The sequence below is a fragment of the Cydia strobilella genome, chromosome Z (assembly GCF_947568885.1).
Source record: "Cydia strobilella chromosome Z, ilCydStro3.1, whole genome shotgun sequence".
NCBI classification, from domain to species: domain Eukaryota; kingdom Metazoa; phylum Arthropoda; class Insecta; order Lepidoptera; family Tortricidae; genus Cydia; species Cydia strobilella.
Genome location: NC_086068.1, coordinates 21,650,028 through 21,673,229, shown reverse-complemented (window position 1 = coordinate 21,673,229; position 23,202 = coordinate 21,650,028). Strand labels below are relative to the sequence as shown.

General features: G+C 36.9%; 2 protein-coding genes across 2 annotated transcripts in view; both read right to left on the bottom strand.

Annotated features, from left to right (window-relative positions):
* LOC134753705 (uncharacterized) overlaps window positions 1-14,768 on the bottom strand; it is a 32,927-nt gene extending 18,159 nt beyond the window's left edge. The window contains exon 1 of the mRNA XM_063689643.1: window positions 14,645-14,768. Coding sequence (XP_063545713.1) covers window positions 14,645-14,768 — 124 coding nt within the window. The remainder of the gene's footprint in view (window positions 1-14,644) is intronic.
* The window catches only part of LOC134754463 (uncharacterized), a 104,469-nt gene extending 84,576 nt beyond the window's left edge, over window positions 1-19,893 (bottom strand). Inside the window, exon 1 of the mRNA XM_063690797.1 lies at window positions 19,722-19,893. The gene's annotated coding sequence lies outside the window, so the exon portion shown is untranslated. The remainder of the gene's footprint in view (window positions 1-19,721) is intronic.
* Window positions 19,894-23,202: the final 3,309 nt, after the last annotated feature.

Sequence of the window (23,202 nt, the reverse complement as noted above, 5' to 3'; positions counted from 1 at the left end):
TAGTCCTTTTTCTAAAATGTACAACGATATTCCTAAAGAGAAGAAGACGTTCTTACTGGAACAAGTACTTACTCTTTGTTTCTAATAATGAGCGTAAAGTCTTAAATGTTGTCGGGAATATCATCAATTTTACATTATTTCGACTTTTCTTGTAAGAACGCTCTTAAATGAAAGAACATTACAAAAATAGTATTTTATACAATCGTGATATAATAGAGAGCTTTTCAAACAAAGCTTGCTGAGTTGCTTAAGTTAAGGTACGAGATTGAAAAGCTTGATTATATCACTACTAGCTTTTGCCCGCGACTTCGTCTGCGTGGACTTAGTAACAGCAGCTAAAGTAGCGCCTGGAAAAAATCTCATAGCAATAATTCAATTTGAGCATATGCACACAAATTAGCAGGCACTTCATTAATTATCTCAATTCCACCCCGCTTTTTACTTTCTTAAGGGATGATTTTAGGGATAAAAACTATCCTATGTCCTTCTCAGGGACTCAACCTATCTCTATGCCAAATTTCATCTAAATCGATTCAGCGGTTTAAGCGTGAAGAGGGAACACACAGACAGAAAGACAGACAGACTTTCGCATTTATAATATTAGTATGGATTGTATACAATACTTTTTCTACGAGACAAAAAAAATAATACTTTCAACTATTAGAATCATATAGGTAAACAAACCAAAAGTATACAGCTAAGATACGCGAGCTGCCGCGACCCCCGATTCCTTCATACTCGTACGCGCACCGGCCGCCGGGCCCGGCGCCCCCGGCGGGTTGGTCAACGACACCTCCTCGTAACTCATGAGACCCTGGTACCTGCTCCGCGCTTAATTCAATTTTAAGACAGTTTTTTTCTCGATTTTGGCCACCGTAGCCTATGGAGACTAACAAGCAACGCTAAGCAGTTTTCGTAGGATATGGATGTTGCTATATGAAGGGTGTCACATGCGCGTTTATGACTTATGAAGCAATTGTTGGCCAACCAATCACAAAGCAGATACGACGCAGCAGCGTGTTTAAGTAGACTAATTTGCATTGAATCGAGTCTCCTTAAACAAGAAATATTTTACTGAAATGTATGAAGTTCTATTTTCAAAATTTTTATAATTGACTAAACCGTATCGATAAAATTCTTATGCTTGAGTCGGAAGTGCCATAGACTATCCAACGTTGAAAAGAGTAAGGTTGTAGTGTTGCATGTGAAGTCGTAATACACAGATTATACTGGACGAGTAGAAAAAAATTCTTATGCTTGAGTCGGAAGTGCCATAGACTATCCAACGTTGAAAAGAGTAAGGTTGTAGTGTTGCATATGAAGTTGTAATACTCAGATTATACTCGACGAGTAGAAAAATACATTAAAACGACATTCTGAAGTGGAATCATAATTTATAAATTGAATTTGAAAAAAAACTTGACAGAAGCAAGTACAAACTAGGTGTTGAAGTCCCTGACTTCTGAGCTAGGTAAAAAACCTGTATTACAGAAGTCAGTGTCCTCTCCCAGACAATAGAAATAGGCAGAACTTGCTGTCTACGTGTGATCTGGGGGCACGGTAGTGCCCCCACCAAGTCGAGCAAAACAAAGAGGCACGGCCGTACCATCCTTTTCTCGAAGCCACTCAGGCCATTTTCAACGTTCTGTAATTTTGTCATAGTTTAAGCTAGAACCCTGAATTTTCAGTAACGTATAGAGTATAACATGATTTAGATATATTCTCAATAACATGTAATTTTAACATGTAGTTTAAGAATTATTGCATGTCAAGTTCCTTAGTTTTGCCACTGACACACTCACTCACGACCATCATAATGCTAAGGTACTTCTAGCAGACCCACAAGCTCCAAATTTGAAACGTAATTAGTTTTTAGCGTATTAAGCTAATAAAAACTTAAAAATACAGCGATATCAGTCACGTTTTAAAGATTTAATAAGTGCACAAGTAAGTTTGTAATCCTATATAAATATATGCCATAACAAAGTTACGTTTGCAGTTCCTACAATTAGTAGGTTAAGTATGAGCTACGTTACGTTGTACGATGTGCGTATGAATGAAGATGTGTATAATTATGAAATGTATATACATAGTATGACTATGGTATGGGTATGAATACACGAAAAAAAAGGACTGCCTACAAAAAGAGATGAGATCACATCAAAAACATTACATGTAAAACATGCAAGTCTCGCAACGCAATTCTTCTACTACAAAAAAGTTTTGAGATGTAATGTGAAACCAAGTCGGTATTTTAGTCAGTGCCAGCCGGGCTAGCACATGATTGGCGCAAGAGTATCTCGCCGCGAAATAGACTACCCGTCCCCCTTTAATTCATACAGTTAGTAAAAGAGGGGTAGTCAATCTCGCGGCGAAATACTGTCGCGTCAATCATGTGCTCGGCCTACAGGGGGTGTTAAAATCGTATCAATATTAGATATCTTTATTTTATACATATAATGACTTGGCAATCGCACACACTGCTTTACTAGTACCGTAATTACCGTACTCGTAAATATGTGTAATGCTCAAACTGCATGTGATTAGCGCTAGTTATGTTCAATTAGAATCTTTAAATATATTACGCGAGGCCGATTTTTGTACATCCCATCAGATCTACAGTTATGGTCCGATTCTAATAAATGATACGTCATTAGATTCGTCTCATGCTGGAGAGTTGCATAAAACTCCTGGATTTTTAGCTTTGTTCTGAAAAATTACTGAAAATTTTATTTGAAAAAGTTGTTAATTTGTGAGTTTGACCACGTGACATGTGATCCCTATTTTGACTCAAGATGTCAAGATGACCAAATAATAATAAACATGAATTGCACTCAAACCTGTAGTAAGTTGTTCAGCATGATGAAATATTATTTTGAGGGCAACATAATATCCGCAACACTTAAAACGTGTACGAAAATACAAAAATAATTTTACAGTTTGTTGACAATGAATGACAGTAAACATATTGTGTCAACTTTTAAGGGGACTATTATGTCAATACTCTAAATTGCCAGGTTGTTTTCATTTTAAGAATGTTGATATATGCAAACTTTTTTCGCATACCTATTTAAAATGTGGAGAACGGTCAAGTGCGAGTTGGACTCTTGATCAAAAGGTTCCGTGTCACTACATATGCATATTGACTAAATGTAAAAAACCGGCCAAGTGTGAGTCAGACTCGCGCACGTAGGGTGCCGTACCATTATTATCTTTAAAAACGGCAAAAAATCTAAACGACCGACCATTGACGGCTGTTATGGCTATCAGATCTACAGTTAAGGTTCGATTTTAATAAATTATATGTCATTGGATTAGTCTCATCTCATGCTACAGATTTGCAATAAGCTCTTAGGTTTTTGATTTTTTCCCGATAAAGTACTAAAAAGTTAATTTGATAAAATGTACCACGTGACCTTTGTTCTGACTTGAGATTGAATTGAGCTCGAACCTGTATCCAATGTATATAAGGTATCCAATCCATTCAAATATTTGTTTTTGAGACTGTAACATGCATACACCACACTAAAAAATATATTAAAACATAAAATTTTATTATTGTGTTTGACAAACATGTCAGACATGTGTCATCCACATCGTACTCATCAAGATGTTTATTTTATTGTTGCTTTGGCACATAGAAGGTAGGATCCTATAGAAGTTTAGTGGCCTACCGCGTGCGCCTGTGAGGGACAGAATTACAAAAGAAATACAAAACGGTGGGGAAAAGCATCTAAGTATATTCATTTAAAAAAACCGGCTAAGTGCAAGTCTGACTCGCGCACCGAGAGTTCCGTACTTTTTAGTATTTGTTGTTATAGCGGCAACAGAAATACATCATCTGTGAAAATTTCAACTGTCTAGCTATCACGGTTCATGAGATACAGCCTGGTGACAGACAGACAGACGGACAGCGGAGTCTTAGTAATTAGTAATAGGGTCCCGTTTTACCCTTTGGGTACGGAACCCTAAAAAGCACGTACGGCGAGAATTGTTCTTATGAGGATGTTAAAGGATGTCGGATCTTTAAGGTAAACGGTCAGCCAATTTTCCGCATCGGTCCGCGACCTTAGTGCGGTGCGGCATATGTGCGATCGTGTGTAAAAGCCGTAATAGACTACCGCACCGCACCGCGATCTTGGTGCGCCACACCCATAAGTGAGAGCGAGAAAGAGAATATCTCGAAAAGCCGTATTGGTGCGGTCAAAATATCTCTTTCTCGCTCTAATTTATAGCTGCGTCCTTAACGTACGTACGGTGACCACCTTGCACACTATCGATACGTGCGCCGCACCGCACCAAGGCCGCGGTGAGGTGTGGTAGTCTCTAACGGCTTTTACGATAGTCTGTTAAATACGGCTATAATATTTCTTACTCGCTGTAACTTAAAGCTGCGTCCTTAACGTACGTACGGTGACCACCTTGCGCACTATCTCTTTCTCGCTCTTACTTATTGGTGCATCGCACAATGACCTTGGTGCGGTGCGGTAATGTGTTAGGCGCTTAAGGTGGGCCACCGTATGCTGAGAGCGAGAAAGAGATATTTTGATTGACAGTACCAAGGTCGCGGTCCAGTCGTTGTAGACTTTCAAAAAGTAAATAAAAAAAAACTAAATTAGGTCCAAGGGCCTGACACTCTTTGATAGAGAAAGATAGTCTTATTGCGATTCCTATAAGAGGAAAGAGAAAATAGTGCCATGCTTTGTCTTTATCACCAACCGGGCATTTTGTCATGGTCGGGTTATGGCATCATAGCAGCTAGCAAGGAGGCGATGGCGAAATACCGAAATATATAAGAATGAAAGAGAAAAAGGATTATGCTGCCATACACGAAACAGTCAATACATGAATATGTCTTTCTCTTACCCCTGGTCGCTCGGTTTCATGTCTATAACTGCGTGTAGGTATATACTATGTCTATTATTAGGTCAGAGGGTCTACCACGAAAACCGAAATTCGCAAATTGCGGAGATCTTTCTCTTTTACTCCTATGAAGGCGTAATTAGAGTGACAGAGAAAGATGCCCGCAATTTGAACTTCGATTTTCGCTGTTATAGCCCAGACACGGAATGTTTGTAAAATGTTTGTAAACTTTAGTCTCAGGCACCGAGGGTTCCGTACTTTTTAGTATTTGCTGTTATAGCGGCAAGAGAAATACATCATCTGCGAAAATTTTCAACTGTCTAGCTATCACGGTTCACGAGATACAGCCCGGTGACAGACAGACGGACAGACGGACAGCAGAGTCTTAGTAATAGGGTCCCGTTTTTACCCTTTGGGTACGGAACCCTAAAAAGCACGAGTGTTATAATATCTAGGATTATGAGCCAAAAATCGGTGGAATAAAAACGTCGTTTTGAGCAAGTGTGTTGAAAATATAAAATTATACATTAGCCCTATGAAATTTTAGGCATGAGAGCCAAATGGCAAGACAAGAAAACTACGCGCAGAAACCCAGCGAAGGCCGAAGGCCGAGCTGCGGGAATGAAGTGCTCGCATGCGGATCTTTTCTTTCTACCAAAAGTACAACTTCATTACTTTTTCCCTTTGGAAAACAAAACGACTACACCAACAACAGCACCAACAACTACTACACATCAACAACAGCACATGAATGCCTGAATGAATGAACATTTTATGAATCTTTTTACATGTAATGTTTTGATAGGACTTTATGTACCCGTTTTTATTGCTCTCGAGTCTTGAGTTTTTTTTATTTCATTAAGCGTTCAGTCTTAGGCTGCCTGTCCACAGGAGCGGAGCGAGGTGGCGGAGCGATGAGCGAGCAAAAAATCCACCGATTGAATGGCATAAAATCTCCGCTCTGTAATTTTAATGAAATTCTATTGCTGGATTTTTTCCCCGCTTACCGTTCCGCTCCAGTGAACAGGCAACCTAACTTTTAGAACCATACTCTAGCGGCGTTTTGACGCCGCAACGGGTCTCTAGTTATTTTTAATAGTTGACGATGATCATTATGTCATTATGCAGCCGTGCGATAACCAAGTCATTATATGTATTAAAAAGTAAAGATGTCTAATATCGATACGATTTTAACACTCCCTGGCACTGACTAAAATACCGACTTGGTTTCACATTAGATCTCGACTTTTTTGTAGTAGAAGAATTGCGTTGCGAGACTTGCATCTTTTTACATGTAATGTTTTTGATGGGATGTATTGTTTACATGGATCTACTGAACTGATTTTGATAAATGAGGCGTCAATTCATTCGCCTTTGTAGCCCAGGTGCACAAAACTTAAATTTTAACCGACTTTCAAAGTAGGAGATTAGGTACGAAAAGAAACCGTCGTTTTGCTTATTTATCAAGCAAATTCAATTTATAAATTATTATTATTATTATTCCACTCCAAAATATCGTTTTCATGTGATATTCTTTCATTAAATACCATCATTTTCATCAACAAATCAAGCACTTTCATTTAAAAAAGTGACATTTGATGAAGTGGAACTGCTGATGATGATCAGAACGGAACTCTTTAATGACGCATAGTTCACGTTTGGCGATTTATCCTCTTCGTTATGTTTGTTAAGCAAGTTAGGTTTTCAAGAAACATTTTTGTCAAGCTCGAGTTCTGATGATGGGATCCATGAGGAATCGAGGGAACTCCTCAAATGTGAAAGGCATACATATAGTGATTTTTGTATTTTTATCAACAAATTCAGCATTTCCATTTTAAACACTGTTCTTGGAAAGCGCACATAACAGTTATATGTAATAAACTGGAAAAATTTGTATTTGCTTTGAAACAAATGAGGTCAGTCACGGGAGAAAAGACCGCACTGCTCGCATATCATGGCTATGTAACATCGGTCTTAAAATATGGCATCCTAATATGGGGCAATTCAACAGATTCTTCCAAAGCTTTTATTATACAAAAAAAATGTGTAAGAGCAGTTTGTGGCTACGGACCTAGGGACTCCTGTAAACCTTTATTCCAAAAACTAGGCTTGCTTACACTAACTGGCCTGTATATTTTAGAATTAGCATGTTATGTTCGAAAAGAGTTCTCATCGTATGCAACAGTGAAATGCAATCAACGACTTAGACAAAGAGACGAGAACAAATTACTAATGCCAACATGCTCAACCGCTTTATTTAGAAATAACTGTTACGGCATGATCATCACGGTATATAATAAGATACCAGAAGAACTGCGGAAACTGAAAGACCCATTATTTATGACAAAATTGAAGAAATGGCTAGTAAATAAATGTTTTTACACAATCAAAGAATTTCTAGACGAATAATGTTAATAAATAAATAAATGACCATAAATATTAAATTTGAAAATTATATGAAATATGTGTAGTTTTGTAAGACAATTATAATATCTAAAAATAATTAATGTATATTCAATTTAAATAATAAGCTACAATGGAAAATCAATGTCATGTAAATAGTTTATTGTTAATGTAAATAATGTATATAGCTTAATTTTAAGATCAATATTTGCATACTGCCATTGGCTAAACATGTGATACTGCTTATAATGATTATGTGAACTTAAAATTACCATGTTTAAGCAAATAAATAATTATCTTATCTTATCTTATCTAAGACATATTTTTGTCAAGCTCGAGTTCTGATGATGAGACCCATGAGGAACCGAGGGAACTCCTCAAATGTGAAAGGCATACATATTGTGATTTTTGTATTTTCATCAACAAATCCAGCATTTACATTTAAAAAAGTGACATTTGATGAAGTGGAACTGCTGATGATGATCAGAATGGAACTCTTCAATGACACATAGTTCGCGTTTGGCGATTTGTTTTCTTCCTTATGGACCCCCAGACCCAAACTTGGACCCGGACTCGGACCCGGGTCTGGACATGGACCCCAACTCGGATCCGGACCCGGACCGAACTCTGACCCAAACTTGGACCCGGACAGCCGGACACGGACCCGGACTCGGATCCGGACCCAGACCCGGACCCGGAAATGCTACTAGAAAAGTGGGTTAGGTTAAGTTAGAACTGTGACCCTTACAGAAACGAAATGCTATCAGAAAAGTAGGTTAGGTTAGGTTAGAACTGCGACCCTTAAAAAAACGAAATGCTACTAGAAAAGTGGGTGGTTAAACCTCCTTTTCTACATTATTAGGCAATATTATAATAATTAGGCAATTAGGCAAAATTAGGCAAAAGATGGATTAGGATAATTAGGCAAAAGATGCTGTCTTTTTCATTTCATTGTCTGGAATCAATAAGTAAACTTTCAGCGGCATCCCCTATTGAAGTCGGTTTTTTTTTCTTAAAAATTATTTTGTACAATTTCCACAGTTTTTGTCGGAAATTAAAAATTTAAGCTGTGACGTATATAGTTAAATAACTGGTATCTTTTATATTAGACGCAACATTGTTATAACGTTTTTAGTTGAGCTATAAAATATATATACACGAACTTTTCTCATAAAAAGTGGTTTTTCGTTGTTTGTAGCTCCTAAATTTTTTTTTTTTTTTCTTATAAATAATGTATTAACGAATCATAATAATGTAAAAAAAACAATGATAAATATTCTCATGTTGACTTGTTTTTCATTCCGTCAGTACAAACATTTGTTTCTGCAATTAAGAGCAAATGAACAAATAATATACATAATATATTACTCTGCTACTAATAGGGCAAATCATACAATTGATTTTGATAGTTTACTATTGTAACATTAAGTTAAATTAATGCATGTCACGTTTGTGGTTTCAAATTCGCATTGTTTAGTTCTTTAGAATAGATCTATAGTTAATTTAATTGAATTGTACAAACAGGTCTTGTCTGAGCAACCATAATTATCTAATTTCAGTAGTGGAAACTGTTTTGGCTTATTGTATTTAAGTGTAATTATCTATATGTGTTATTTTTCGCTGTTTGTTTCCTATTATAAATAAATAAAAAATATATTTAATAACCTTTCGTTTGATATAGCACACGTGTATGTATGACTTATGGTATAAGTAACTTAGGTTTTGCATATTTCGGTAGTGGTCTCATGTATGACGCCATTATTTGTCACTCAGGTACTATATAGATTGTCTCCCAGCAGTTTTATGATCCTTTTTATATTGCTAATAACATACTAGAAGCTTATGCGGATTATCCTGAAAATGACCAATTTCGATTTTTTTAACTTGAAATGCATTTGTTCTAGCAAATACCTACATTTTGATGCATATTTTCATTTTTGGTCTGATTTTAATTTTTTTGATATCAGTGTATGGCTTGAGACATCATCTTTAATGTTGTACCTATACATTGCTTTAACGTCCGACTTTTGGTTTGTTTATAACCAAACCCACCCAAATAATCGAATATTTTTTTACATCATTTTGATTTCTTTGTAAATTGCTCTTAAACTATTGTATATTTTGGTACCTGGTAAGTTGTAGAAATTAAATATAGAATATTTAATTGGCTTTCATTTAATACCCCACAGGTGTATGTGCAATGCATAGATTGGGTGCAATATGCAATATTCGCAACGAGGCGGGAGTCATTTTGATGACGTCGTTCCGCTGAAGTAGATGGCCGGCGCCGCTGTCTCCCGGCAGTATTGTAAACCCAATACTATGCCAAATAACATACTAAAAGTTGAAAGCGGTTTCCGGATCTGAACTATATTCCCATAAGGCAGTGCACTATATTGCTATCCTCCTGTATTGCTGTCATACCGCCCGAGCAAGCCGGATTCAGGAAGGGCAGGAACTGCATCGATCAGGTGTTAGCTCTCACTAACTATATAGAAGCCCGTTTTCAAAAACGCCGTAAATCGACCGCGGTTTTTATCGACCTTACGGCAGCCTACGACACAGTCTGGAGGCACGGCCTGATTAATAAGTTACTGTTAGCAATCCCAAGCAGAGAATTAGTAGACCTCATCTCCAACATGCTGACTGAAAGGACCTTCGAAGCTTTCTTGGGAAACAAGAAGAGCAGGAAGCGCAAGGTAAACAATGGCCTTCCTTAAGGTTCGGTCTTAGAGCCTATGATGTTCAACTTATATATTTCAGATCTTCCGCATACAGACGCTACCAAGTTTATATATGCCGATGACATCGCACTTGTCTCACAGAGCAAAGTTTTTGAATCTGGAGCCTAATCCTAAACACTATCATCGGGCTTAAAAGCTCTGACAGCATACTTTACCGCGTGGCGACTTATACCCAGCCAAAGTAGGACTGAAGGTTCCTGTTTTCATCTATACAACCAGATGGCCAGCTATCTATCCATACTAATATTATAAATGCGAAAGTCTGTCTGTCTGTCTTTCTGTCTGTGTGTTCCCTCTTCACGCTTAAACCGCTGAATCGATTTAGATGAAATTTGGCATAGAGATAGGTTGAGTCCCTGAGAAGGACATAGGATAGTTTTTATCCCGAAAATCATCCCTTAAAGTAAAAAGCGGGGTGGAATTGAGATAATTAATGAAGTGCCTGCTAATCTGTGTTCATAATATGCTCAAATTGAATAATTGCTATGAGAATTTTTCCAGGTGCTATACTTACTTTAACTGCTGTTACTAAGTCCACGCAGACGAAGTCGCGGGCAAAAGCTAGTATACTATATATATATATACTTTATATAGGTAAAAATGAATCTTCTTCTTTAATATTTTTAAAATCGTAAGTTTGAACCTCAGATTTCAAACAATCTATATAATATATAAAATTGAAAAACCAGAACGGGATAAAAAACGAGGGAAGAAGAGAGATGGCGCCTTACAAATTTCTAAAAAAGTTTTTGACACGTCTCGAATACGACGCACGTAGGATAAGAAAAAACTGTTCAAATATAATATCTAAATATGAGAATAGAACTAGATCATAAAAACTATCGCTTTCGCTGCGTATCTAAGGGCACGGCCGTGCCCCCGCCAAGACGAGACAAAGGGCAAAAGACAGTGCCTATCTTTTCTCGGCACGTTTCGTCGTATTTTCAAACCCTCGTAGTTTTGGCTTGGATAATGCTAGAGCTGAAATTTTTAGTATACCATGTCCTAAGTAGACTTAAAGCCTAGTTCATATATTAGAATTGGCACATAATTAGTTGTAGATTTATTTATTTTTTCATGGCAGGAAAAAAGTTCAATCACCAACCCTCAAAGAATTCATGGTGAAAATATTATCTTGCTGGCTTTATGCATTTTAAAGTTTTCGACCATGGAAATTGAGAAAAACAGATTGATCGTGCACACATACCTCACAAATTCTTATCGGTCCGGGACGAATACAGCAAACTCGCTTAAGATGCTAAAAACTAGTGTTTGTAGGGTGATAAAACGTTGCAAGGAGACTCTATCCGCCAACAGGAAGATACAAACTAATCGGAGTCTGGTACAAGTAATAAGATTTTGGAAAAAAAGTCCTAAGGTCTGTCAAACAAAATCCAGGACTGCCTGATTACGATTTACCACGAAAATTCATAGAATGTCGTAGTACTGTAAAGGTGATTCGACTCAGAAGTGGCTATTAAGAGCTATCGAGCAATTAAACATTCAAATTGGACCGTTAAATAGAACCAACAAGCTAAAACACGAGCTCGACTCAATATTATCATTTTATCGACATACTAGTAACTATTTTTTCTTTGCTATTCCTGCGGTGGCAGCTTTTTATCGCCTGTCACTTTCGCACTTACATACTCGTTAGAATGTGACAGGCAGACGATAAAAATGCGACCAAGTTAGTTAAGGCCAGGAAATGAATGCCCAAAAAAAGTTATAGAGAGAAATGCTTAGAACACAATTTTTGACTTCGTAGCTTTGTTTGGTATAGTTCTCGATATAATCCCTCTCAATACTTAGATTTTCAAGTCCACTATTTAAAAAAAAAATGTTTAAAATTCAGTTTTCGTCCATTTTAATATAATGCCCTTTTACCAAGTTTTATGTTCCTAGCTTAAATGAAAACTTGAATCACATATAAACTTACATCCCCTTCTTAAACCTCTTTGAATTTGGGTTGAATTATTAAGAACGTTGAAATAACTTTTTTTGTAATATTATACAATGCCTTTCTAAGAAGTTTCAAAGCATTTGTAATGGATTCAAACTTTCAACCCCTTTTTAACCCCTTTAGGGAATGAATGTTTAAAAACGCTTAAATTACTTTTCTTGTATTCTAATAATATGCCTTTATACAAAGACTGAAGTCCTGTACTCAAAAAATTGTTTGATCTCCATACAAACTTTCAACCCCCTTTTCACCACCTTGGGGGATGAATTTTTAAAAACGCTGAAATTAGTTTTCTTGTTTTTTAATATTATACCTTTTTGCAAAGTTTTAAGTTCCTAGCTTATAATAAAATTTGAACCCCAAGACAAACTTTCATCCCCTTTTAAACCTACTCAGAGGTTGAATTTCCAAAACCGTCGAATTTTTTTTTTGTTAGCGGCTATTATGCCTTTCTAAGAAGTTTCAAACCATTTGTAATGGATTCAAACTTTCAACCCCTTTTTAACCCTTTTAGGGGATGAATTTTGAATAACGCTGAAATTACTTTTCTTGTATTCTAATAATATGCCATGTACAAAGTTTCAAGTCCCGCACTTGATAAAAATTTTGATCTCCATACAAACTTTCAACCCCTTTTTCACCACCTTAGGGGATGAATTTTCAAAAACGCTGAAATTAGTTTTCTTGTTTTTTAATAATATATCTTTTACCCAAGGTTCGAATTCATAGCTTAAAATAAAACTTGAACCCCATACAAACTTTTATCCCCTTTTTAACCCCCTTAGGGGTTGAATTTCTCAAAATCGCTTCTTATCTCTTGTACACATTATAAATGTAACCTGGTGTGCAAATTTCAACTTTCTAGCTTTTGTAGTTTCGCCTCTGCGTTGATGAGTCAGTCAGTCAGGACACGTGCCTTTACCTAGTCGGCTCATAAGTTCTGTCATATACATAGTATCAAATAAAATCAAAAGTTTAAGTTTATTCCGTATAATTTGTACAGCGTTTGAAAGCTTATAAACTAGAGAATCTAAATGTATAACATTTATTCAAAATGACCGCCATAATTATCTACACAGGCTTGAAGTCTTCGTGGCCAGTCGTCAATGGATTCACGCACCACTTTCATGTCGATATTGGCCACTGCCGTAGCAAGAGATTTGCATGAGGTTTTGAGCACACCTTTTCCTCTAAATACTGCCATATTTTATAGTCTAAAGGATTAAGATCTGGGCTAGAGGAGGGCCAATCTTCATGCCGTATAAAGTCGATTTTATTGGAGGCGAGCCAGGCTTGTGTAGACTTTGCCTTATGGGCTGGAGCAGAGTCCTGCTGGAAAACCCAATGCTGGTTTAGAAACATCGTATGGGATAGTGGTTTCACAATATTAGTCAACACCGTGTCTTGGTACACTTTGGCACTAGTTTTTACTCCTTTCTCACAAAAATGCATACTAGTGACGCCCGCATAAGAAACTCCCAGCCAAACCATCACAGATGAAGGGTGATGACCTCTTTGAATACGGGGAATGCTATTAGACGCTTCTTTACTATTGCGAGCGTACACTCTATCATTTTGTTTATTACAGTTTTCTTCTATGTCAAAAATTTTCTCGTCCGAAAACAGTATACAACGGTGCTTATTTTTAGCGTACTTCTTCAATAAAGCTTTAGATCTTTTAAGCCTTAAAGCTTTAAGCCGACCATTGAGAAGATGGCCAGTTTTTCGTTTATAAGCACGAAGTCTCAGGTCTTGATTAAGCACTCTTTTCACCGTGTTTTTGCTCAAACCCATCTGGAGGGCCATAACTTTTTGTTTCCTAGCGGGATTTCTGGCAATGCGTGCCCTAATTGCTTGTACAACCGCTGGAGTCCTAGCTGTACGCGGACGACCGCTTCTTTTCTTGTCATTTAAACTAGAGACCTCACTGTATCTTTCTATGGTACGATACACAAATCTTAGAGAATTTTAAATTTTCAAGTAGCTTAAAAATTTTAGTCGGCGAGTGACCACAACGATATAGTGCAATTATTGCGGTACGGCTATCTTTAAGCGTCCACTCCATGTTGAAGAAAACAGAAAATTGCAAAATTATACTACTCAAATATTTAATAAAGATTCGAAATTCAAATGCAGAACGGTTTTTGTTTTAGGAGTTCCAAATTTAAATTTTAAAGGCCAGTGACAGAACTTATGAGCCGACTAGGTATATATATAGATAGATAGATAGATAGATAGATAGATGAAAAGAGATTTAATTTGTTACAAGTTTTATTAAGTCAAGTTTTTCGATATCTTGTATAGTTTTTGAGATATCCGCTCAAAGAAGGTTTATTTATTATTATTATTATAGCCTTTACTTCCATATTCTTTCTTATTGTTTATTTTTTGGATTTTTGAGCAAGTTGTTTTCTTTATGGATCCCTCTCTGGGTGAAGGCCTCCTCCAATTTTTTCCAACTTTCTCTATCTTCTCCTGTCTCCAGCCAGTGTTTTCCGGCTATTTGGGTCATGTCTTCAGGTCAGCGTTTCTTCGGCCTGCCTGTGGGGCGTTTTCCGTGTGGTCCCTTCCATTTTGTGGTTTGTATGGTCCATCTTTTGTCTGTCATGCGGGCTACATGGTCAGCCCAGTTCCATTTAAGTTTGAGAGCATGGGTAAGAGCGTCGGTTACCTTGGTTTTTTCTCTGATTCTTGCGTATCTTATTTTGTATATTTTCCGCAGCCCTGTCATACTTCTCTCCATAGCTCTCTGCGTAGTTCTTATTTTCTCCTTCACTTTGTTGGTGTATACCCATGTTTGTGAGCCGTAGACTAGACATGGCAGGAGACAAGTGTCACACCACTTTTTTTAATGTCATGCTGTAGTCTCCCTTCAGAACTTCTTTCAGAGACCAGTACTTCTTCCAGGTTATAGCTGATCTTCTGTTGACCTCTTCATCGTTGCTGGTTTTTGAGAATGAGACCTGGTTCCTTAAGTATATATAGTTATTTACGTACTCTATTGTCTCGTCACCAATGATTATAGGCTTTTTATAACTGTTAGTCATCACCTTTGTTTTATTAGTGTTCATTTCAAGCCCTACTTTGCTGCTTTGTTCAGTTAGTGTTCTCATCATGGTTTCTAGGCTTGTGGCGGTTTCTGAAAATAGCACTATGTCGTCAGCGAATCTTAGATTACTTAGGTATTGGTCATTTATCCTTATTCCATTTTTTTCCCAGCTGAGCTTCCGGAAGACTCCTTCTAGCACTGCGATGAAGAGCTTAGGTGAGAGTGAGAGTCACCTTGCCGCACACCCCGTTCTATTTTTATAGCTTGCCCTCTTTTATCTAACTTTACTTTGCTGGTGTTGTTTTTATATGTTCTTAAGAATGTTGATATATTTTGTGTTAACCTGAGCTAGTTCTAGAGCTTCCCATATAGCGTTATGGCTGATAGTGTCAAAAGCCTTACTGTAATCTATGAAGCCTATGTATAGTAGTTTATTAAACTCTTTATATTTTTCTAGTACTTGCTCCAGTGTATGTATATGATCAACAGTGCTGTATCCAGAGCGTAAACCTGCTTGTTCTACAGCTTGGGCTTTGTCGATACCTTGCGTTATTCGCTTGAGAATGATTGATGTAAAGAGTTTGTATGTACTTGCTAGAAGGCTAATTGGCCGATAGTTTTCTATGTTTAGTGGATCTCCTTTCTTGTATATTAAAGTGATGTCCGAGTTTCCCCACTGTTTCGGTATATCACCTGTGTTTAGTATCAAGTTAAATAGCTTTGTTATGTAGTTAATGAGAACTGGTGCTCCAATTTTGATGGCTTCGTTGGGGATAGAGTCTGGACCTGGACTTTTCTCACTTTTTAGGTGTTTTATTTGGTTGTATACTTCTTTTTCTTCTATGCTTAGTTCTTCACTAGTAAAAGTATTATCATAGTTTTGTTCTTCTGTATTCTTCTGTTTCTTATATACATTTTGGTAGAAGGCTGTTGCAGAGTCTATTACATCGTCTCTTGATCTTGTTTCAGTATGGCCTTTTTTCAATTTGTGTATCCATGGTTTATGAGTATTCAGTTCTTTCAATGCACGCTTAGTACTTCTAAACTTTTCCAAGTTTTTGGAATGTTTTGTCTGTGGTTAGAATAGTCTTTTTTGATTGACTTCCTGACTTCTTTGTATAGTATGCTAAGCTCATTCGTCATTTGTCTATTTTTGTTCTTCATTAGAGTCAAATCTCTTCTTCTTTGTATTAGGTTTTTTGTATGGTCACTGACCTATTTTCCTTTGCTATTTTAGTTTTTCTTCTATTTTTAGACTTGTTTTAATGGCAGTTTCGATCATGTTGTAGTAGGGTTGAACATATTTGGGTTCCATTTCATAATCTAGGTTAGTTTCTAAGTTTCTCATATAAATTTGTATTTCATTGTCCGTTTTTGGAGTTTTTACTGGTGTTTGGAATTTTTCCTGCTTAATTTCTGATTTGAAAGCTTGACTGTTGCTCTGACTGCTCTGTGGTCGCTAGGGAATACAATGTTGTTTAGCACTTCTATGTTGGTTATTTGATTATTTGATTTCGTTCCTGGTTCCTGACTCAAGAGACCATCATGCTCTCGCTTGATTGTATTGTTTTAGTTAATTTTAGTTTTGGACACTTAGAGACCTTATACACCTCTAAGATTTTATTTTGTTTTAAATTTATTTTATATGTAATAATACCTTTATTTTTAATGATACTGACAGGTAGAGACCTTTACATCTCTATGTCAATTTAAATTTGTAATTTAGTTGTTTATAGGTAGGCATACTTCTTACGAATTATGTTGTGATTATGTGGCGCTATGCCGTCTTTAATGTAACATACAAGCACAAATGTTGTATTTCACTGAATTAATTTACTTTATATATATTAATACAGCCCGGCAACTTGAACATGTCATGCTCGCTTAAAAGTCATTGCTTACGGTGGCGTCGTTGATCGGGTCGCCACTTTCCCGAATGAAGGTTGAGGGAGACGATGGCTGAGATACGCGTCATACTCGTGAACGGGTGCTGTTTGTGGAGACCGGTCTGTTTAAGTTTACACGGCCTTCATTTTACCTATGTAACTTTTGAGTGGCATTAACGTGAGGCACTTCATTCGGTTCTTGTCTGTTTGTCTGATGAAATATTTTGTCTTTTTATTAATTATAAAACAATTCAAGTCTCGGAGACCCTTTACATCTCTGGATAATTTGATGTTTTTTTTAATTATTATATACATTTTATCTCTGACACCTAGAGACTTTTACATCTCTAAACAATTTTAGTACTTCTGTTATTTGTATAGTTTTTATTAGTTTTTTTTCCTTGTGTAATTTAACATTTATATTTATGTAATTGTTTTTTGTAATTTTGGGTTAATTTTATTGTTTGTAAAAATTGACATGTAAAAGTGCCCCTGTGGCCTATTTGCTGAATAAATGTTTGATGTTGATGTTGATGGTTTTGGAGTCTGGGGATTCCCATGTCCATCTTTGGCTATCTTTCATCTTGAAGAAGGTATTCATTAAGCACAGTTGGTGTTCGAAAGCGTCTTCTATGAGTATCTCACCTCTTCTATTCCGGTTTATTTAGGGCCCTCATTTTTATCTTGATTATCTACATCAGTGAAGCTTCTAGGCCGGGTTTGGTATCGTTTTCATATAAATCGGGGGTGCTGAATTCATTTATGGTATCAACATTGACACGATTCCTAAGTAAAAACAAAATTTTAAAGTTTTTTTTTTTTTAAACTCCTTTTTACACTTAAACCGCTGAACTGATTCAGTTGAAATTATTATCTCCTCGGATTTCACGGGCCTATAAATCCCGGTCTTTTGATAGGCTTGCGTGGGGATATAGATCCAACACGTAGAGGCCCCTTGGAGAGCTTTAATGTCATGTAGAACGCCTGCTGGAACCCGTTCACAGGTGCAACAATAGACACCCATGAACCGGTCGCAGCAGGCATTGGGACTATTGTAGAAAAAGTGAACAGTATACCGGTCTATGGATTGAAGTTTGGGTGGACAATGAGACTGGGCTATTGAAAAGAAGTCCGGACACCTGCCATAACAATGCTAACACACGTTATCGAGGCAGGTGGTGACTTGCCGCTGACTAGATGGGCCCCTGAAACTGCCGTCCGTCGTGAAGACGACCAGGAGCAACACCGGTGTGAGCGGCTCAGGGGTGTCGAGAGGTGTGCGCCGCTTTCTACCCAGTGACTAAATTATTATTATTATTATTTCATTTTAGACAGGCAGCTGATGCTGGTACGTCTAAATCATAGTTCACTTAGCACAGTTAGCATAGTTTGTCTAATCTATTTTTAAATTGATTAACACTTGCAGAGTTCACAACTTCTGAGGGTAATTTGTTCCAAGCCTTTACTACTCGGTTTGCAATAAAGTGTTTGCCGATATTTGTTTTGTGCTTTGTTGTTATTAGTTTAAGGTTGTGTCCTCTTGTGCGCGTGTTTGAGTTTCGAGCGAACAGATCGCTTAGTTCTGGACAGTCGTAATATCCATTAATTATTTTGAACGTTTCGATCAAGTCGCCGCGTTCACGCCTTTTTTGCAGTGTTGCCCAGCTTGACTAATCTTTCTTCGTATGAAAGTGACTTTAGTTGTGCGGGAATTTTAGTGAATCTACGCTAATTTGGTATAGAGATGGTTTGAATCCCGGGACAGTACACAGTATAGTTTTTATAACCAAAAAAACTTGACCTAATAAAACTTATAAAAAATTAAATCACTTCATTTTGTGTAAGTGGCCATGTCGCTCAGATGCATAGTTTCCAAGATATAATTGATAAACCGAAAAATTGAACCTTCAAACCCCCCTCCCCCCCAGCACCAGGGTTACGGTCGGGGACTTTTGATATGTTCATCTCCTAACTAGTCCAAACAAAGCTACAAAGTCAAAGATTGTGTTCCTAGCATTTTCCTCTATACCTTCTTATTGCTTGGCCTAGTTTATATAGCTCCAGTTTACAAAACAAAGGAAATAGAGCAATAACAAGTTTCATATCAAAAACTTAAATTCACTGTATTTTTTTTGCTATGGTATCTGAAGCTACTAATTACAGGACTAGATATACCTTTTGTAAGTACAAAGTTTCAGAGCAATCTAGCTAGTCGTTTTAAAATGAGAGCGTAACTACGTTTGTATGGAGAACCGCGCTTGCTGGGGACTTATGAAATGGTAATGGATATGCAATATGGCTAATAGCCATTAATTACAGTCCTCGTCTGTATGGAGAACCGAATTAGTTAGGGACTTTAAGAGATATTAGTATGAAATGATAATGTATATGCAATATGGCTAATAGCCATTAGTTACAGTCCTCGTTTTAACTTGCGACCCCGACTTAACTTGAATATTAATCAAATAATCACGCTACTAACTAAAATCAAGCGTTTCACTCCAAAATCGAGGATTTCAACAAAAGTCACGATTAGGGTTTTAGTTTAGGCAGTCTATAGGTACTTTTTATTATGTAGTTGGTACCATGCACGTAGCAGTAAAATATGGAGGATGCATATCCGAAACCAACAAAAACTTGTAGTTCACTAAATTAATCACACAAATTCCGACGCTTAAAGTGTTTCAAAGTAAAAATAATTCATTAGAAGTCATCTACAGTATAAATCACTGCAGTTAAATGATAAACGTTCTCCATTCCCGGACATTCGTACGCCCTAAGCTGATGTTGATGTAGGTTGAACTTCTACTTACCGCTCTTGAGAAGGACATATTTCACTAAAAAAACAATAACTATGAAGTAAACTTAAAATTAAACATAAAACTTGTGACAATAATGTACGATTTAGTTAAGTTTAACAATTTTTCTCACAAAACAATAACACTACGCGCAACCACTATCTCACCACCACACTGAAGTTGTTGACAAGCGTAACATGGCAGCCAACCAAAGGTGGAAAATAAATCAATTCCCTAGAACGTGAAGTCTGTGCTGTTTTTTAGGGTTCCGTACCGGAGGGTAAAAACGGGACCCTATTACTAAGACTCCGCTGTCTGTCTGTCTATCCGTCTGTCATCACACCAGGCCTCATGAACCGTCATAGCACTGTTGAAATTTTCACAGACGACGTATTTCTGTTGCCGCTGTAACAACAAATATTAAAAACAGAATAAAATAAATATTTAAGTAGGGCTACAACAAACGTGATTAGTTTTGCCGTTTTTTGCGTAATGGTACGGAACGGAACCCTCCCCCACTCCCCCCACCCCCGGTCGCTCGGTGGCGCGTCTATAACTTCTTGTATATACTATACTATGTCTATGATTGCCCCCTGTACCTCTGTACACAATGGTGATGGCTTGTTATGGCCCATCCTTGACCCATAGATATTATATTCCTAAAGATGGAGTCTAAGCAAGCTGTCACCGTCGCCACTTGCTTTTATATACGACTACCTTTTGCCCGCAACTTCGTCTCGTGGACTTAGTTAACAGCAGCTAAAGTAGCGCCTGGAAAAATTCTCATAGCAATAATTCAATTTGAGCATATGCACACAAATTAGCAGGCACTTCATTAATTATCTCAATTCCACCCCGCTTTTTACTTTCTTAAGGGATGATTTTCGGGATAAAAACTATCCTGTCCTTCTCAGGGACTCAACCTATTTCTATGCCAATTTTCATCTAAATCGATTAAGCGGTTTAAGCGTGAAGAGGGAACACACTGACAGAAAGACAGACAGACAGACAGACAGACTTTCGCATTTATAATATTATTAGCTTTTGCCCGCGACTTCGTCTGCGTGGAATTAATAATTTGGGTACCTTAATTCTTAAACAAATCTGCTTTTTAATACATCCTTTTTTCACCCCCAAATTGATCCACACTTTACATTTCCACCCCATTTTTTACACCCTTAAGGGATGATTTCGGGGATAAAATTATTCTATATCCTTTCCCACAGCTCAAACTATCCCCATACCAAGTTTCATCTAAATCGGTTCAGCGGTTATTGATTCCCCATACAAATTTCCACCCCCCTTTTCACCCCCTTGAGGGGTGAGTTCTGGGATAAAAGTATCCTATGTCCTTCCCCGGGACTCAAACTATATGTATACCAAATTTCAACTAAATCGGTTCAGCGGTTTAAGCGTGAAGAGGTAACACACAGACAGACAGACAGACAGACTTTCGCATTTATAATATTAGTATGGATTAGTATTAGTATATTAGTATTAGTATGGATGGATATGGATTAGTATGGATATATAAAATATAATATATATATAATATTGTCTTCGGTTACCGCGATAGTTACTCATGAAATAAAACTATGAAAACGGATTACCTATATATCGCGTATATTGAATTTATAATACATCCCGACGTTTCGAACTCTTTACAGCGTTCGTGGTCAACGGGTGACTCGGGTGAGTTCGAAACGTCGGGATGTATTATAAATTCAATATACGCGATATAATCCGTTTTCATAGTTTTATTTTATAATATATATATACTAGCTTTTACCCGCGACTTCGTCTGCGTGGACTTAGTAACCGCAGCTAGAGTCAGAATAGCGCCTGGAAAAATTCTCATAGCAATCTAAATTTGTGCATATTATGCACACAAATTAGCAGCCACTTCGTTAATTATCTCAATTCCACCCCGCTTTTTACTTTCTTAAGGGATGATTCTCGGGATAAAAACAATCCTATGTCCTTCTCAGGGACTCAACCTATCTCTATGCCAAATTTCATCTAAATCGGTTCAGCGGTTTAAGCGTGAAGAGGGAACACACAGATAGAAAGACAGACAGACAGACAAATTTTTCGAAGTAATTTTTTTTCTTCAAATTTCACCGATTTGTCTGACGAACGAAATAAGTTCCAAAGTTCCAATGAAAAATATATAACTTGTACAACACGAATAAATTAGGTTGCCTGTTTTTCCGGTCACTATTATGAGGTTGCCGTATTTAAACAGGTGAGTTTAAATCGATAATTGCACCCATCTGTTCATTTTCATTTTCATTTTCATTTTCAATGGTAATTTTATTGCGAATACAATGGTATAGGGTTGCCTACAAAAATCTGGTCACAAATAACGGTTGCCAGGCTTTTAAAGAAACTAAGAAGGAAAGACTTTTAGCGATAACTCAAAAGCGGCTTAACTGATCACAATTGTTTTAACTATTTTCGAATGTGTTTATTAAGCACTATTTTTGGATTATTTTTCATAATTTTTTCATGGATGGTTCAAAAGTTAAAAGGAAAAAGGATTACTTTTTTTCTTTCTAAATAATTATTTCCGAAATGATTCACTTTCTCAAAAAATATTGTTTAAAGACCCCTATTTATTTTGAAAGACCTATTCAACGACACCCCACACTATAGGGTTGAAACGATAAAAAAATTGTCACACACATTTTGTTTCCCTCAAAGCGATTATTTCCAAAAATATTTACTTTATCAAAAAATGTTTTTCTAAAACCCCTATTTATTTTAAAAGAACTATCCAACGACATCCCACATCATAGGGTTGAAACGAAACAAAAAATCCTTACATAAATTTGGTTTTTTTGAGGCGATTATTTCCGAAAATATTCACTTTATCAACAATTAATTTTTGAAAACCCCTATTCATTTTAAAAGACCCCTTACCCCACACATGTATGTGCAATGCATAGTTTGGGTGTAATATGCAATATTAGCAACCAGGCGGGAGTCATTTTGATGACGTCATTCCGCTGAAGTAGATGGCCGGCGCCGCTGTCTCCCGGCAGTTTTGGAGACCCCGTACATAAACCAACAACATACTTTTCTCAAAAATGGACGGCAAAGTCGACGTTGCCGGTTAAAAATTAGGTCGCGAAGTGCGTAGTTTATGGTCAGTCAAAAAATTAAAAAGTTAAAAACATTGCAGTCTCGATTTCGGGACTGCAATGTTGCATACAAATTCCATTATTTGTCGAGTTCCAAACTTTTTAAAAGTTGAAGTGGTCATATCAAATGAAGGCATAGGTCCATTAAACAGACGATCAGTACTTATTATTATAATGTTGGTACTGCAACTATTTAGCTGTCTCAAATAGATTGGCGTATTTTCGGCAGAAAAATACACTTCGTTTTTCAATAAAAAAAAATAAAAAGGCGGCAAAGCAAATCTTCTGTGAAAATATATACAAGAACGTTGCTTCTGTAAAATATTTCTATTATATTTGTATTTATTGCGCCA